This window comes from Schistocerca cancellata, chromosome 6 (genome assembly GCF_023864275.1).
Source record: "Schistocerca cancellata isolate TAMUIC-IGC-003103 chromosome 6, iqSchCanc2.1, whole genome shotgun sequence".
Classification (NCBI taxonomy): Eukaryota; Metazoa; Arthropoda; class Insecta; order Orthoptera; family Acrididae; genus Schistocerca; species Schistocerca cancellata.
This window is the reverse complement of record NC_064631.1, coordinates 114,914,220-114,932,656: the sequence shown is the minus strand read 5'-3', so window position 1 is coordinate 114,932,656 and position 18,437 is coordinate 114,914,220. Positions and strand designations below refer to the sequence as shown.

The window sequence follows — 18,437 nt, the reverse complement described above, 5'->3', positions numbered from 1 at the left end:
GGGACGTTCTCCCGGAGAAGGTAAAGGTGATGTGCTACCGGTGTGACGTGCGACCCTACGTTCCGCCTCCTATGCGCTGTTTTAGGTGTTTGCGCTTTGGGCACATGTCGTCACAGTGTGAGGCTGAGCCCCTCTGTGGCGATTGTGGACGTCCTCTTCGTGAGGAACATACATGCACCCCCCCACCTCGGTGCGTTAATTGTCCTGGCGTCCACTCGCCTAGATCCTCAGACTGCCCCGCATATCAGAAGGAGAAGAAGATACAAGAAATCAAAACTTTGGATCGGCTGTCTTATTCTGAGGCCAGGAAGAATTACGACCGCCTCCATCCCGTGCCATTGACCACTTTGTTTGCCTCAGTTGTGTCCACTCCTTCCGTAGTATCCTCACCCCTCTCCTGTCCCCCCTCCGCCTCCTCCCTCCATCAGGGGGCTCTGCCTCCGCCTCCCAAATCCTTCCCTTCCAAATCCTCCTCCCCCGTGGCCCCCACCCCCTCTGCCCCAGGGGCCACTCTTCCTCCTCCTTCTCCCCACACGCCACCTGAGAAGCGATCCTCTTCTCAGGCGTCCATCGGGGAAACGTTCCGGACCCCGGCTTCCGAGGTCCGGCATTCCAAAACGGACCCCGCCCGTGAGGACCTTCTTCGGGTCCAGCCCACCATCCCTGTGCCTCCTCGGCCTTCCAAGAAGGCCTCCAAGAAGAAGTCTCTATCCCCCTCTCCACCCCGGCGCGTTTCGACTGACGCTCCATCCGTGAGTCGCTGCTCCCGGCCGTCCTCAGTTTCGCCGGGACGCTCTGCTGCCAGGCGCTCAGCTGGCCTTTCGTCGGCAAATGATGCTGCCCCTCCTACACAACCAGGGACTGCGGCCGCAGCTGGCGACCAGTTGATGGAACCAGATCCGCCTCCCGTCTGTTGTAGCGTTGTTCCCTCGCAACCTGGCCCTCCGCGGCCGTCGAGGTGACCAGCTCTTCCCCCGTCTCGTTCCCCCGACTTTTTGACTAGCGATGGCGTTGTTTCATTGGAACATAAGAGGTATTCGATCTCATCGGGAGGAATTACAACTGCTCCTCCGCCTGCACTGTCCGCTCGTCCTTGGACTCCAGGAAACCAACTTGCGCCCGACTGACCATATTGCCTTTACCCACTATACCTCGGAGCGGTATGACCTCACCCCTGTGGACGGTGTCCCAGCTCATGGTGGGGTCATGTTGCTCATTCGGGACGACGTCTATTACCATCCCATCCCATTGACCACCCCACTCCAAGCAATAGCTGTCCGCATTACTCTTCCTGCTTTTACTTTTTCAGTTTGTACCATCTACACTCCACCGTCGTCCGCTGTTAGTCGGGCTCACATGATGCACCTGATCGTTCAGCTTCCTCCGCCGTTTTTATTGTTTGGCGATGTCAATGTCCATCATCCCCTTTGGGGCTCTCCTGCATCCTGTCCAAGAGGCTCACTCTTGGCAGATGTCTTCAACCATCTCAATCTTGTCTGCCTCAATACCGGCGCCCCGACTTTCCTCTCGGACTCCACTCATACCTACTCCCACTTGGACCTCTCGATCTGTTCTACCAGTCTTGCCCGTCAGTTCGAGTGGTATGTCCTTTCTGACACCTATTCGAGTGACCACTTCCCCCGTGTCGTTCGTCTCCTGCACCACACCCCATCCCCACATCCTTCGAGCTGGAACATACTGAAAGCTGACTGGGGACTTTACTCATCCCTGGCGACCTTTCCGGACCACGGTTTTCCCAGTTGTGACAGTCAGGTCGAATACCTCACGGCTGTTATCATCCATGCTGCCGAACGTTCCATTCCTCGTACTACTTCTTCAAGTCGCGTTTCCGTCCCCTGGTGGAACGAGGCTTGTAGGGACGCTATCCGTGCTCGACGACGTGCTTTACGCACCTTTCGCCGCCATCCTACGTTGGCGAATTGTATTGAATACAAACGACTCCGAGCGCAATGCCGTAGAGTCATCAAAGACAGCAAAAAAGCTTGTTGGGCCTCTTTCACCGGCTCCTTTAACAGTTTTACTCCCTCTTCCGTCGTTTGGGGTAGCCTGCGCCGGCTGTCGGGCATTAAGGCCCACTCCTCGGTACCTGGCCTGACCACAGGTAATGCGGTCCTTGTTGATCCTCTGGCTGTCTCCAACGCCTTTGGCCGCTTTTTCGAGGAGGTTTCAAGCTCCGCCCATTACCATCCTGCCTTCCTTCCCAGGAAAGAGGCAGAAGAGGCTCGGCGACCTTCCTTCCACTCGCTGAATCTGGAAACCTATAATGCCCCCTTTACTATGCGGGAACTCAAACGTGCGCTTGCACTGTCCCGGTCCTCTGCTCCAGGGCCGGATGCCATTCACGTTCAGATGCTGGCACACCTTTCTCTGGCGGGCAAAAGCTTCCTTCTCCGTACCTACAATCGCGTCTGGACCAAAGGTCAAGTCCCCATGCGTTGGCGTGACGCCGTTGTTGTTCCTATACCCAAACCCGGGAAGGATAGACACCTTCCTTCTAGTTACCGCCCCATATCTCTTACAAGCTGTGTCTGTAAGGTGATGGAGCGCATGGTTAATGCTCGGTTAGTCTGGATTCTTGAATCTCGACGGCTACTTACTAATGTCCAATGCGGCTTTCGTCGCCGCCGCTCCGCTGTTGACCACCTCGTGACCTTGTCGACATTCATCGTGAACAACTTTTTGCGAAGGCGCCAAACGGTAGCCGTGTTCTTCGACTTGGAGAAGGCTTATGACACCTGTTGGAGAGGAGGTATCCTCCGCACTATGCACAGGTGGGGCCTACGCGGTCGCCTGCCCCTTTTTATTGATTCCTTTTTAACGGATCGAAAGTTTAGGGTACGTGTGGGCTCCGTATTGTCCGACGTCTTCCTCCAGGAGAACGGAGTGCCTCAGGGCTCCGTCTTGAGCGTAGCCCTTTTTGCCATCGCGATCAATCCAATTATGGATTGCATTCCACCTAATGTCTCAGGCTCTCTCTTTGTCGATGACTTCGCGATCTACTGCAGTGCCCAGAGAACATGCCTCCTGGAGCGCTGCCTTCAGCGTTGTCTAGACAGCCTCTACTCATGGAGCGTGGCAAATGGCTTCCGGTTCTCTGAAGAAAAGACGGTTTGTATCAACTTCTGGCGATATAAAGCGTTCCTTCCGCCATCCTTACATCTCGGTCCCGTTGTTCTCCCATTCGTGGACACAACTAAGTTTCTAGGGCTCACGTTGGACAGGAAACTGTGTTGGTCTCCACATGTCTCTTATTTGGCGGCCCGTTGTACACGTTCCCTTAATGTCCTCAGAGTTCTTAGCGGTTCATCTTGGGGAGCGGATCGCACTGTCCTGCTTCGCTTGTATCGGTCCATAGTCCGATCGAAGCTGGATTATGGGAGCTTCGTCTACTCGTCCGCTCGGCCGTCCCTCTTACGCCGACTCAACTCCATCCACCATTGGGGGATACGTCTTGCGACCGGAGCCTTCTACACTAGTCCTGTCGAGAGTCTTTATGCTGAAGCTGCCGCGTTACCGTTGACCCACCGGCGCGACGTACTGCTGTGTCGGTATGCCTGCCGGCTGTCGTCTATGCCCGACCACCCCTCTTACAAGTCCTTCTTCGCCGATTCTCTCGACCGTCAGTACGGGTTGTATGTGTCTGCCCTGCTGCCCCCCGGAGTCCGCTTCCGTCGCCTGCTTCGACAATTGGATTTTGCCCTCCCTACCACCTTCAGAGAGGGTGAGAGCCCGACACCACCTTGGCTCCAGGCTCCGGTTCATATTTATCTCGACCTCAGCTCACTCCCGAAGGATGGTACTCCGGCTGCAGTGTATTGCTCACGGTTTGCCGAACTTCGTGCTCGACTTGCCGGTCACACCTTTATTTACACCGATGGCTCCAAAACTGACGATGGTGTCGGCTGTGCCTTTGTCGTCGGGGCCGCCACATTTAAATACCGGCTCCTCGACCAATGTTCCAGCTTTACGGCCGAGCTTTTTGCTCTCCATCAGGCCGTTCAGTATGCCCGCCGCCGCCACCATTTATCATATGTACTCTGCTCTGACTCACTCAGTGCTCTTCAGAGCCTTGGAGCTCCCTATCCGGTCCATCCCTTGATTCAACGGATACAGCAGTCCCTCCATTCTTTCGCTGATAACGGTGGTTCTGTCAGCTTTCTGTGGGTTCCCGGACATGTAGGAGTGCCTGGGAATGAGGCTGCGGTTGCTGCAGCCAAGGCTGCAGTCCTCCTGCCTCGGCCAGCCTCCCATTGTGTCCCGTCATCCGACATTCGTGGGGATGTATGTAAGAGGCTCGTGTCGTTGTGGTGGGATGCTTGGTCATCCCTCCAAGGAAACAAGCTCTGGGCAGTAAAACCACTACCAACTGCTTGGACAACATCCTCCCGACCATCTCGGCGCGAGGAGGTCCTTCTGACCAGGTTGCGGATTGGGCATTGCCGGTTTAGCCACCGCTACCTGCTCTCCGGTGACCCAGCCCCGCAGTGCCCTTGTGGTCAGGCATTAACAGTGCGCCATGTTTTATTGTCGTGTCCCCGTTTTAGTCAATTTCGTGTTGTCCTGTCCCTGCCATCTACTTTACCGGATGTTTTAGCTGATGACGCTCGAGCAGCTGCTCGTATTCTGCGTTTTATAACTTTAACTGGCTTGTCCAAAGACATTTAATCTTTTTACTTATTTTGTCTGCATCTTTGTCGGGTCCTTCTGGTGTCCCCTCCATCCCCTTGAGTTTTACCAGATTCCATGTGCTCTAACAACAGTGACTGGGCGCTAATGACCTCAGCAGTTGAGCGCCCTTAAACCCAACCAAAAAAAAACGCTCTCTGGAACTGGATGTTTTATGTACTTCTCCAAGAACCGTCTGAAGCGTGGATTCCTCAGCTTTTCCAATGGGATGTTTCAGGACACCATCATCTCACACAATTCCTTGCAGAATGATTGCACAGTTGACGACTGACATGTCTGTTCAAATAACAGCGTTTGCCTGCTGTTATTTTCAGCACTTCATTTCACACAGCTGCTGCAGTAATAATCATCGAAGTCGCACAGGTGTTCCCAGTAACCAGTTTGAATACAGCCTTTGCCTTGTTCAACATGCCTAAAGCAAAGTGCTCCGACAGCGTGAAGTTGCGAGGATATGCTCAAGAATTTGGAGAGAAGTTCTTTAGTACTGATGGGAAATTATTATTTGGTAAACTGTGTGGAGTTAAAGTTAGTGCAGAAAAACGCTTTAATGTGCAACAACACTGTAATACTGCTAAACACAGCAGCTGTGTGAAATGAAGTGCTGAAAATAACAGCAGGCAAACGCTGTTATTTGAACAGACATGTCAGTCGTCAACTGTGCAATCATTCTGCAAGGAATTGTGTGAGATGATGGTGTCCTGAAGCATCCCATTGGAAAAGCTGAGGAATCCACGCTTCAGACGGTTCTTGGAGAAGTACATAAAACATCCAGTTCCAGATGAATCTACGCTGAGAAAGAACTATTTATCCGTATTCTACAATGATGTTCTCAACAAAAATATGAATTACTATTGCTGAGCAAAAGATCTGGCTGTCAACATGAAACTAAGGATATTAGTGGGCGAAATATTGCAAATGTTGCTGTTGGCATTCTAAAAGTTGATGGCCCTGGAGATATGTTCCTACTAACATGTGAAGCTCTCGATAGAGTAAACAATTTGACGATTGCTATTTTGTTTGACAACTCTCTGAAGCTACTGTGGCCAGATGGTGTGAAAAGAGACAATGTTTTGCTACTATTATTAGATGGTGCTACATATATGGCTAAAGCAGTCAAAGGGCTTCAGATTCTCTACCCCAGTATGGTGTATGCCACTTGCCTTGCACATGTGTTGCACAGAGTTGCCGAAGAGGTGCGATCAAATTACCCTGACATGGACAAATTAATTTCCTGTGGCAAGAAAATCTATGTGAAGGCTCCGCTATGGGTGCAGAAATTCAAGGAACAAGCACCTTCAACACCCCTCCCACCTGAACCTGTTCTTACACGATGGGGTTCTTGGCTTAATGCTGCTGAGTATTACTGCACCAACTACACCCAAATAAAGACAATCTTCTGTGAGCTTGATAGCGATCAATCAAGTGCTATCAAAATTGTGAAAGAAGTTTTTACAGATACATTGTCTCGAAACTTGGCATACATCAATGCCAATTTTGTTGTGATATCAAAAGCCATCAAACGACTGGAAGCTGTTGGTGCTCAGCTATGTGAGGCCTTGAGTATTGTGCAACATGTGCAGAGTGAGTTGGGTTGAGCATGTGGTCATGTGGCTGACAAAGTGGAAACCAAATTGCAAAGTGTTCGCCAGCGGAATCCTGGATATTCTATGTTCTGCGGCAGTAAGGATAATGTTAGTAAGATATTCTACCTGGTCATCACAACTGGGGAAATGTTGCTTGTCATTCAGCCTTAGTAAGCTGCCATTTGGGTGTGCAAGTAGGGGATTGGATTGGAATGACTCCTTACCCTCTCCCTTAAAACCCAAATCCTTTTGTCTTTCCCTCTCCTTCCCCCTTTCCTGACGAGGCAACCGTTGGTTGCGAAAGCTAGAATTTTGTGTGTATGTTTGTGTTTGTTTGTGTGTCTATCGACCTGCCAGCGCTTTTGTTTGGTAAGTCTCATCATCTTTCTTTTTAGATATATTTTTCCCACGTGGAATGTTTCCCTCTATTATATACATAAATAGTTTGGTTGACAGGGTCGATAGCAATCTTAGGTTGTTTGCTGATGATGCTGGGTGTACAGTAAGGTGTCTAAAGTTATTGGTCGTAGGAAGATACGAGATGACTTAGACAAAATTTCCAGTTGGTGTGATGAATGGGAGCTAGCCTTAAATGTGGAAAAATTTAAGTTAATGCAGATGAGTAGGAATGTCAAACCTGTAATGTTTTGATACAGTGTTACTAGAATCCTGCTTGACACAGTCAAGTCATTTAGATATCTGGGCATAACATTTCAAAGTGATATGAGGTGGAATGAGTGTCTGAGAACTGTGATGGGGAAAGCACATAGTTGACTTCACTTTATTGGGAGAGTTTTAGGAAAGAGTGTTTCACCTGTAAAGGAGGCTGCATATAGGATGCTGGTGCAACCTATCTTGAGTATAGCTTGAGTGTTTGGGATCTGTACCAGGTCGGATTGAAGGAAGACATAGAAGCAATTCAGCAGCAGGCTACTAGATTTGTTACCGGTAGGTTCAAACAACACATAAGTGTTATGGAGTTGCTTCGGAAACTCAAATGGGAATCCCTGGAGGGAAGGCGATGTTCTTTTTGAGAAACGCTATTGAGAAAATTTAGAGAACTGTCATTTGAAGCTGATTGCTGAACAATTCTACTGCCACCAACATACATTGTGCGTAAGGACCATGAAGATAAGATTTGAGGAATTAGGGCTTACACGGAGGCATACAGACAGTTGTTTTTCTCTGACTCTATTTGCGAGTGGACAAGGAAAGGAAATGAAAAATAGTAGTAAGGGGTTTCCTCTGCCATGTACCGTACAGTGGCTTGCAGAGTACCGATGTAGATGCTGCTGCAGCATTTGCTGCTGTTGCTGTTGCAGTTCTAACTGCTGCTGATGTCGTGTTTCCTATTTTTCTTGCTATTGTTATTGAAGTTCCAGCTACTGCTGCCACATCTTCAGCACTACAGGACCCATGTGAAGTTTTAGTCAGTTGCTTGATGAGAAACATCATCATTGCCACTTTTCTTTATTACTTTGAAGAAGGTAGAAACAATATTCATGATCAGACAGTCTTCAGAGACCAGTTGAAACAAATAGGCAGTTCAGTGTGCTATTGGAGGGTTTGAACTTAAATAGCGGCAACTATTTATTCACAACCAATACAAAAGAGTTACATGTTTGCACCTGTTACTGTCCTTCAAAGTAGTCACCAGCGTTGTGTAGAACTCATTGCCAGTGATGTGGAAGGTGTAATATACCATTAGCAGAGCCTGTTCTGTTGATGGTGTGAATGGAGCGGTCTACTGCCTGCCGAATCTCTGGAACAGTTCTGAAGCGAATGCCACAAAGTGGTTCCTTCATCTTTGGAATCAAATCAAAGTCACAAGAACTTTGTCGATGGTGCAGTACTTCCCAGTCCCATCGATTGAACAGAGCAGCCACAGCTTGCACTGTATGTGCCCGCACATGTGTCATGCAAAATGATGGATGGATTGAGCAGAAAGTGTCACTGCTTCTTTCACAAAGCTGGTCACAGATGATGGTGACTTTGATCTGATTCCAAAGTGAAGGAACCACTTCGTGGCGTTTGCTTCAGAACTGTTCCAAGATTCGACAGGCAGTAGACCGCACCATTCGCACTATCAACAGAACAGGCTCTGCTAACGGTATACTACACCTTCCACATCACTGGCAATGGGTTCTACACAACGCTGATGACTACTTTGCAGGACAGTAACAGGTGCAAAGATGTAACTCTGTTTTATTGGTTGTGAATAAATAATTTCCACTATTTAAGTTCCAACCCTTGTATAACAACAGAGTTAATTTTATGAACGTCTGACCAGCCGTGAAGTCAAGAATAAAGCAGAGTTTGCCATAATGAGTGATAAATGCAACCAGATAGTTATCAAAATCAAGATATGTAATCGGGCTACGTCAGACTCCAAATATTTTTAGATTAAAGTGTGTGAAATCTTATGGGACTTAACTGCCAAGGTCATCAGTCCCTAAGCTTACACACTACTTAACCTAAATTATCCTAAGGACAAACACACACACACCCATGCCCGAGGGAGGACTCGAACCTCCGCCGGGACCAGCCGCACAGTTCATGACTGTAGTGCCTTAGACCGCTCGGCTAATCCCGCGCAGCTCCAAATATTCATATAATGTGTAACTGAGGTTCTATATAATGCATGAGTATGTCTGAGCTACCAGTATTTATTATCAGTATTTACAAACTGATACTGATAATACCTGAATGGCTATCAGGTACTATACTTTAAGGAATTAATTTGTTGTCATGCAATTAACAACTCCTTCCTACAAAATCATTACAGGAGCGCAAATCACACTGAGGAATGAGAAGCACCTGTATTTTAACACAACAATATGCCATGCACTGAACGAGATATCACAATTATTAATAGAACTGCACTCACTGTTACAAAGGGTTGGGTTCAAGTCTCCTCCTGGCCTCTAGCATTTCCATGGTTTCTTTAAACCTAGCAAATGAGACAGACACAAGGGTTGCTCCTTTGAAAACAACGCAACCAATTTCCTTCCCCATCTTTGTCCAATTCAAGCATGTTGTCTATCTGTAATGACATCATTATTGGTGACAAATTAAACTTTTATATTCCTTCTTCTTTCTCACAACCTGTGAAAGAAGCAGTGAAATATTTAGTAAAACATGACATAACTTGCGTACCACAGCAGTGATGTGCCACTTGCCCCACTTGTAGTGACTTGTTTCTCACTCCCATTATTAAAAGTCGACTTTGGGGCATTTTATAACAAGTGCGTAACAGTGCTCAAGTGTGATTCTAAAGCAAAGAGTGACCTGCATTATGTATTAAGGAACTGGTGATTCTGCTAAGAAATGCGTTCAAATAGCAAACATGTCATCACTGATGTAATGTTAATATCATCTGTTAAAAAAAATTCATGTAATCTAAATTGGTTTGTTCAATCTGTATACTAAAAGATGAATTTGTATTGCCTTGCACTCTAAGTAAAGATTTATTAATTTAAATATTTGTCTTTCAGAAAGATGACATCTCCACCTTATTCAACAACTTTTCAGACTTATGTAGAGGACTCCCTCCTAATGTTCTGAAACCATTTGTTGAAAAGTCGTTGCTTTTAGCTTTGGAGCACTCAAAAATAGATGAAGGTACGTTTCTTGATGTCTTTATTTTCATTGTTATTTTGTTATTATTAACAATTTTGTCATATTTTTTTCTTATTTTTCAGGTGAAGATAATTCTGAAATGCAGCTGTTTTTTAACAAAATGCTTTCTCAAATCAAAGCTGCTATGCAGAAAGAAAACATTCATGATGCAAATAGAACAATGGTGGCAATTGTTGTGGAAAGTTTGTTGGAAAAGCTTGATGCTGATCACCCAGTGAGTAGCATGAAGCGCTTGTTAGTGTTGTCAGTAGTTCCTGTAATGCATAAACTGAAAGAATTCTGCTTCTTCACTTTTATAAAGGGTTTTTTGTGACCTGGCTTGCTGAGTGTCTTGCTCTGGGAGGAAACGGCTCATTCATATCTCTGTATTGCAAAATATTTATCACCATCAGTATTTGTTATGAAATTTATTGTGTGCAATTCCCCTGAATATCACTGTGTTTCATTCTGGCTTACAAGTTGACTCCGTGATAAATATTAGCAGAATAAGGTCTCGTAAAATTTAATCTTGACTTTATGTTATGGAAATTCCTGGGTAGAACAAGGGAAAGGCAACCACTCACCTATACTGGACTGATGTGTGAAGCATAGAAACATATAACAGGAAACAGTGTTCACCTAGTTTTCAAGTTCTTGCTCTTCTTCTAGTAAAAGGCCACACATTCACACATATAATGACACACACACACACACACACACACACACACACACACACACACACACACACACACACACCAGTGGCCTTGATCAGACTGGTTATTGAAAGCAGTTACATTGGTGTAAGGTGGTGGGGAGGTGAAGGGAGGGATGCAAGGAGTGGATGGATAGTGGAAAAGAGGCAGGTCTTTCAACAGATGGCTCAGCAGCTGTACAACAATACAACAAGAGCAGAGAGGGTAGAGCATAAACGAGATGTAGAAAGAGTGAAAAGGGGGGGGGGGGGTTGTAGGTGGAAGGAAAGGAAGACGGTGATTAAGAGGGAAAAGGATAGGGGAGATAAATGGAGTGGGGTTGATAGGGGGGGGGGGGGGGGGGAGGGGACAGGGAATAGCAACAGAAAGAGAAGGGAAAAGTAGGGTTGCAATGGGAAACAGGTTAGTGGAGGTTTAGGCCAGAGAGACTGCGAGATTGCAGGATATGCTGGAGAGACAATTCCCAGATGTGTAGTTAAGAGAAACTTATGCTGGAAGAGACTATGCAAATGGCTCACATAGTGAAGCAGCTGTTAAAGTGATTTGTGTTGTGGTGTGCAGTGTGTTCAGCAACTAGATGGTCCAGTATGCAGGCAGTTTGACAGTGGCCATTTGTGCAAGTTGGTTATTTGTCATGCCCACATAGAGTGCTGCACAGTAAGCCAGAGTGTAGATGTAGATGTAGATGTAGATGTAGATGTAGACATAGACTGAGACGGGTGGAAGAGCTGAACCACATCCTTCACCAATGTTTCGAGTGCCTCTTGTCATACACTGAGATCAGGGCCACATGTGAAAGCAGCTATGTTACATATCAGCTATGCTGTAATTAATGTACAGCATTTCATGTGGGCATGTCAAGTAATCAACTGTACCTAGATGAATGGCCATCACCAAACTATTGCAGACTGCACTTGTTCATCCAGCTGCTGAACACACTGCACACCACAACACAAATGACCACAACATCTGCTTCAATATGTAGGCCATTTGGATACTCCCTTCCAGCATACATTTCTCTGAACTATGCAGGTGGGAATTCTCTCTCCAGCCTATTCTGCACCCTTGCAATCCCCATGGCCTAACCCTCCACTAACCTATTTTCCACTGCCAATTGTACCTTTTCCCTTCTCTCGTTCGTCCACATCACTCCTATCCCATCCAGATTGTGTACTGCCTTCTCCCACCACTCTTCCTCCTCTCCCCCCTCCCTCACCCCTTGAGCTTTCTATTTCTATTTCCTCTTCCCCCTTTTCCAACTCTCTCCCTTTCTCTCTTGTTTCCCTGTTTTCCTCTTCACCGCCATCTTCTTCTCTTTCCCCTCACTCTTACTCCCTTCTCCCTCTTTCTACGTCTCTTTTATGCTCGACCCTCTGTACTCCTTTCTTCTTGCTGTGCAGCTGCTGAGTGATATGTTGAAAGACCTGCCACTTTCGTATCCTTCCCTACCCCCTCCCCACCTCCTTCAGCCTAAGCAAATGCTTTCAATTATCAATAATCAGTCTCACCATAATCACAGGAGCATGTGTTTGGTGGTCTGTGTGGTTATGTGTGTAAATGTGTGTACTTTTACTACCTTGTGTGAATAGTGTTTCCTGTTGTGTGTTTCTATGCTCCCCACATCAATCTGCTACAGGTGAGTGATTGCCTTTCCCTTATTTTAGGTAATGTTCATTTTCTGCCAGATGGAACTGGTTAAGAGCAACTAGCATTGTTGCACAGCTTTGGATTATTTGTCACTTTTAAATTCTTTACAAGGACTGGCAGACATCATGCAGCAGCTATTTCTAATATCCTTTTAGACTCAACAACTTGCACTGTTTTACCTGTAAAACCAACAGTCAAAGGTTTACTGTATCATTAAGGTCAAATGATAACAATAAAATATATTGACCAGTCAGGTGCAGATCATGTATGGGGCAATCAAATGAAAACAAGACAGATGAGAAAAAAGTACATAAACTGTTTATTATTTCAAAAGTAATTTCCATAACTGTTAACACAGTTATCCCACTGTGAGATGAATCAAGACCTTTTTGGAAAAACTTTTGCAATTGCAGTGGTTGTACCCAGGTGTGCACCTCTTCATCTGAACTGATTGCAATGGCCTGCTTTCTGACTTTATGGAATATGGTGTCACAGTTAACGCACATGGACACTTTGTAGAAACTGAGGTGTGCCATAAAATCCAAACGACCACAAATGTTGATGGATGGTATCATTCTGTAGCAGGATAATGCCACCCACATTTTGCTGACATTGTTTCAAGTATGCTCAAAAGTTTCGCTGAGAAGCCCATACACATTGTCCGTAAAGTCCCAATCTCTCTGCAAGCAATTTCCATACTTTCGGAGCCTTGAAGAAAGACATTCATGGCCATCAGTTTATTTCAGATGAAGATGTGCAAGCCTGGGTAAAATCATGATTCCATAGAGAATTGTAAACGTTTTTCCATAAGGGCATTATCTATCTTGTGACACAGTGGGATAAATGTATTAACAGTTATGGCAATTACTTTTGAAATAATAAACAATTTACCTACTTTTCCCATCTGTCTCATTTTCATTTGACTACCCCTTATGGAAGCAAAATGTTGTATCACAAAATCATAAACAATGAGTCAATCGCAGAGATAGAGAAAATTCAGAAGGAGAATGCTGAGGAGAAATTGATAACTTAGACAGTGTGGATAGAGAATTTAACTCTTTCTTAAACACATTCATACAATGCTTGAGTCTTGTTTTCCCCTTTAAAAGAAAAAACAGGATAATTTTGAGCAGGAGCAAGGATAAGACATTAAGCTATCTTGTGCTAGGAAGAGAACACTCTACCAAATTCAGAAGAGAAACTGTAGCCAAGGCTTGAAAGTCTACTACCAACACTAATGTAAAAACCTGCAATCTGGTACTAAAAAAGTGAAACTCATGTATTGTGCTCAAATAAAATAAAAAACTCCAAGAATAATGTGGAATCCATTTGGATCATTGTCAAGCAATTAAAAAAAGAAAAAAACAACAACAATTGTGACCCAAATAAAATTGAGCCCCAGAAAATAACTCTGGCAAAAATGGCAACACTTTCAAATCATTGGGTACCAAATGCGGTGATTACTGCCACATAGTGGCAGCAAACGTTGGACCCACTGTTAAACAACAAAATACATATATAGTACATTTGCTTGTGCAATCACTGCATGCACTATCAGCAGAAAGTAGCTTTAAAAATGCAACTGCTAAGGAATAACAAAATTTGTAATGTTACTAAAAATTATAATTCACCTGGCTAGGAAGGTGTTTCTGTGAGACTATTAAAATCTTTCAAAGGGGTACTGCTGATTCTGCTTGCAACATGCACACTATTTTGATGAGCAACCCTATTACCATCATCAGGTGCACTGACAAACTGACTAGGATGAGTTACATTTCTTCTCCATGCAACTCCAGAGTGCTGTTTCAAAAGCAATCCATGCCCAAATGTGTGAAATAGCCAAGTCAGTGGTGGTGTTTGCAGCAATGGCTGCAGAGATGGTATTAGCAGCCTAACAATTTGCACTCCATTTGCCTTGGAAGCAGTCCTGTCATTTTACTGAATACCTCATTTTTCTCCTTAATCATATTAGGTTGCATCTTCTGTTGAGGGATGACAGTGCCATGGCATCTTGTTTCTGCAGTATTGGATTAGCGAGGAATAGGGACTGGGGAAATATGAAAATTGGAAGGTTATTCTGAAGAGGGGGAGGTTGGATCCAGAGAGGGGAATTTCAATTGTTAGGCTTTTGGCTGGGGGAGGCTGGGGATTCCATGGCTTAGGTAGCATTTAAGGAACAAGATGTGGGATTCCTGCTCCATCTGTCTGTTTCAGTTCAGGAAAGTATCTCTATCCATCGTAGCTGTTCCTTAAATGCTGCCAAAGCCATGGAATTCCCGTCAACAGCATAGTCATAAAAATTCCTGTCCCTAGATGCCATTCTCTTTCATAATGACCTTCAAATTTTCAGATTCCCCAATCCTTATACCTCCTAACCTGATACACCAGAAACAAGTCTCCATGGTGCAGCCATTCCAGAACCACTTTGCCCCCTCCAGAGGAAACTGTTAATGTGCAGCTCCAACTACTTACAGTATACCTCTCAAATTGAAACCCTCACCTCAAATACCTGGAAGAGCACTCCAGACATTGCTTCCAAAAGTTATCAAAATCCTCTTCCCACCGCAAAACATCACTATCCATCAACAGCTATCTTAATACCAGTGAACACTCTCATCGAGTCCTCATAGCGCCCAGACCCTGGCTTACTGATCTTTTGCATCTGTCACGTCCAAAACTCCCTCCCATCATTCCTCAAAACTTACAACCTAAACAAATCTAAAATACTGTTGTCAGCCTATACACCAGAAACCTCAGTCCTATAGAAGTCCTATCCAAAAGCCCCACCTTCAGCCTCACACCCAAGTTCCATTATGCTGGATTCATCAAAGACCCACTTTCCTTCTTTAGATCCCTATTGTGGAAACATTTGATTCCTATTAATCTCTCCACCCAAAGCCCATTCCAATGCTGAACTTTGTCTCTGGCAATTCGCACCACTATCCAGCTGTGACCCTCTCTCTCTTCCACATAACCACTCCCTGGTTACCTGCCAGGAATTCCTCACCATCCTTTGCCAAGTACCTTTCCAAGAATGCAGATCTCTCAATGGAAGAAAGAACAGCCATACACAACCTCAAGACAGACTGATTTAATCATCCTTCATCCTCCCTACTGACTAAGACTCCCCCACTGCCATAAAGGATCACAGCAGTTACTTGACTGAAGGCATCTGCCAACTGTCTGGTTCTTTTACATGCTAGCTCTGCCATAGTGATCCCACTCCAGAAGTCCAACATAACCTCCCATCCCTACTCAATTCCTCAGGCCATCATCCCTCAAATCCATCTCCTTCATCACCACAACTGCCCCTTACACACTCACCTTCTGCATGCTTTACAGTATTTCCCCCCTCCCTCCCCCCCCCCCTGCCGCCGCCACCCAGAGGGCTCATGATTCTTCTGTGAGATCGTGCGTGGCACTCGTGGGACCCTGAGCTATAGCAGCCCATTCTTCCTTCCCAGGCTGCATTTCTGTCCCCCTGCCCCTCCTCTCTTTCCTCGCTCCTTCCCCACTGCCCCTTCCTTCCTCTCTCTCTGTGTTCTTACTTATGTCGACCTGCCTGTTCATCTCATTTCCTGTATTGTTCCCCCTTCCTCGTCTTTTCCATTCTTCTGTTTTGGTATTTTTGGTCTCCCTTTGGGGTTTTACCTCCACTCTGAAATTTTCTCTCCATAATGTGATCCATTTGGTGCAGAATTCTCTCCCTAGCATCTATGTACCTGGATTCCTCTGCCCCTTTCCTTTCCCTCTTCCTTCCCTGCTGTAGCCCTCCACCCCGCTAGGTCACCAGCATGTGTAGCCAGTCCACATGGTGGGGCTGTTACGTACCCATCTGGCTGAGCCCTCTGACAACACAGGGATCACACTTCTGATACCTGTTGCTTCCCCATGTACACCTAGAAGTGGTTGCTTGTCATTTTGGAGCATCAGAATGCCCAGCAATGGTGCATGTGCCAGATGGCCTGTGCTGTGGCTTGATGGCATCCATTGGGCGAGCCTCTGTTCAGAGTGGGTGGTATCAGGGTGGATGCTTTGCATATGAAACATATCAAGCTCCAAAAATCTGGTTGTTCTTATATTGCCATCTTTTCAGTTTGGTAACGGATCACTGAATACTGCTTCTTATGACTCTGTAGCCTTCCTTTCCCTGGCTACACACTGGGAGGAGGGCCAGGATCGCCAGCTTGGGTGTCAACACTTTCTCCACTACCTGGTCTGTATTAGGATCAACAGGGACACATTCACCGCCACAAAGCCATTATTTTTGTGTAAAATATTGAAGACAAGTTTGGTGAAGTGGAGTTTCTCAGTAAGATTCCATCAGGCTCCCTGTTGGTCAAAACTTCTTCTGCCACTCAGTTTGCAGCCCTCTGTGTTAGTGATGTGCTTGGCGATATCCCAGTGTTCATTACACCTCACTAGTCTTTGATTATGGTTCAGGCAGTCATTTTTCGTAGGAACCTCATTCTTCAAACTGATGAAGAACTCCAGGCCAATGTGGAATGACAGAGCATTCATTTTGTTCAATGTGTGCGGAAAGGTCGTGAGGACAATTGCTCCAACACCAGCACCTTTATTCTGGCTTCTGAGGAGATAACCACTTGGAGAAGATTGAGGTTATGCGTTATTGATGTGACTTGAAGCCATACACCCTGCCACCTATGAGGCACTTTCAGTGCTTGTGTTTTCGGCACATGTCTTCCCAATGTACAGCAGACCCCCAATATGGTGCATGTGGATACCCACACCATGAAGGGAGCCCCTGTGTACTGCTACCCATGTGTGTTAATTGTTATTACCGCCACTCTCCATTCTCACTAGACTGCCCAGCTTATAAGAAGCAGAAGATGATACAGGATTATAAATCACTTGAGTGTTTATCTTACACTGAGGCTTGTCAGAAGCATGACAGGCTTCACCCTGTTTCTGTGAATTCTACTTGTGCCTCTATTATGTCCTTTCCTCTTCCTCCCTCTTCATTACCCTAGTCCTGTCCCTCTCTCCTCTCCTCCTCCTCCTCCTCCTCCTCCTCCTCTGTGATTACCATGCCCTCCCCTCTAGGTGCTGATCCCCCTCCCCAGCTGAAGAATTGTCCCCCATCTTGCGAGTGATGGGGCTCACCACCATAATACCTCCACCTGGTGCCTCTCAGGCCAGTGGCCTGCTACCACAAGTTGGCCACAGGAACACAGTCTGTGTGCCCCAGGTTGCCTCCTCTCCTTCTGTTCTGGATCTTGCAGAATCCTGCTCTCCCTCCATGCCCTGCCCTCCTCACCCTATGAAAGAGTCCACTGGGCTTTGCATCATGCTGATTGGCTCCTCTATCCCCAGGTCATGTTTACACCCTCTTTGTCACCTGTGATCTATCCGATAAGATAATCCATGCTGCCAGCATTGCTGTTCCCCTCTTGACAGTCCATGTTCACTATCGGCCAGTTCTATGATGGAGCATGGCCATTACTTCCACTATACATGATCCAGGTCAAGGCCCCCCTGCTGCCTCCAGAGGTGCCATCTTCTCCCTTGCAACCTAAGTCTGACTGCTTATTTGTGGGTGTCATCCCATTGTCGTTGGTGAGGGGTGGTGACCCAGTGGTGTAACTGGTTCCAGCTCATTCCCCTTCCATTTGGATACCCGCTCCATGCTTATTCTATGGAACTGTAATGGATACTACCATCACCTCCCAGAGTTGCAATCCCTTATTGCCTTTTACCTGGGAGCTTCTGTCATCCTCCAGGAGACTCATTCTACTGATGCTCACTCACAGGTTGTGGGTTCCATGCTTTCTGTTGGAACTGTGTCAGCTCTTTGATGGCATCTGGTGGCATTTCCGCATTAGTCTCTATGAATATTGTTAGTACACAGATCCCACTTTGTACCACATTAGAAGCAATTGCCATCCGGGTCCACCTGAACTCTACAGTCATGGTTTGCAATCTCTACCTCCCTCCTGACAGACCACCTGTATCTGCTTCCCTAACTGCCCTCTTTCAGCAACTCCTCCATCCTGCCTTCTCCATGGGAATTTTAATTCCCCCCACACTTTGTGGGGGAGTGCTTTCTTATCTAGTTGGGGGCTCCTCATTGACCAATTTCTTGCAGACCATGACTTGTGCATTCTTAATGGTGGTTCCCCCACTCATTTTAGTGCCACATATTGCACTT

The 18,437-nt window shown here is 46.2% G+C and overlaps 1 protein-coding gene across 4 annotated transcripts in view; it reads left to right on the top strand.

Annotated features, from left to right (window-relative positions):
* LOC126190640 (focadhesin) overlaps positions 1-18,437 on the top strand; it is a 262,444-nt gene that overhangs the window by 172,226 nt on the left and 71,781 nt on the right. For all 4 annotated transcript variants that reach the window (XM_049931059.1, XM_049931061.1, XM_049931060.1 and 1 more), the window contains exons 14-15: positions 9,785-9,911; positions 9,992-10,143. In XM_049931059.1, the coding sequence (XP_049787016.1) occupies positions 9,785-9,911; positions 9,992-10,143 (279 nt within the window). The remainder of the gene's footprint in view (positions 1-9,784; positions 9,912-9,991; positions 10,144-18,437) is intronic.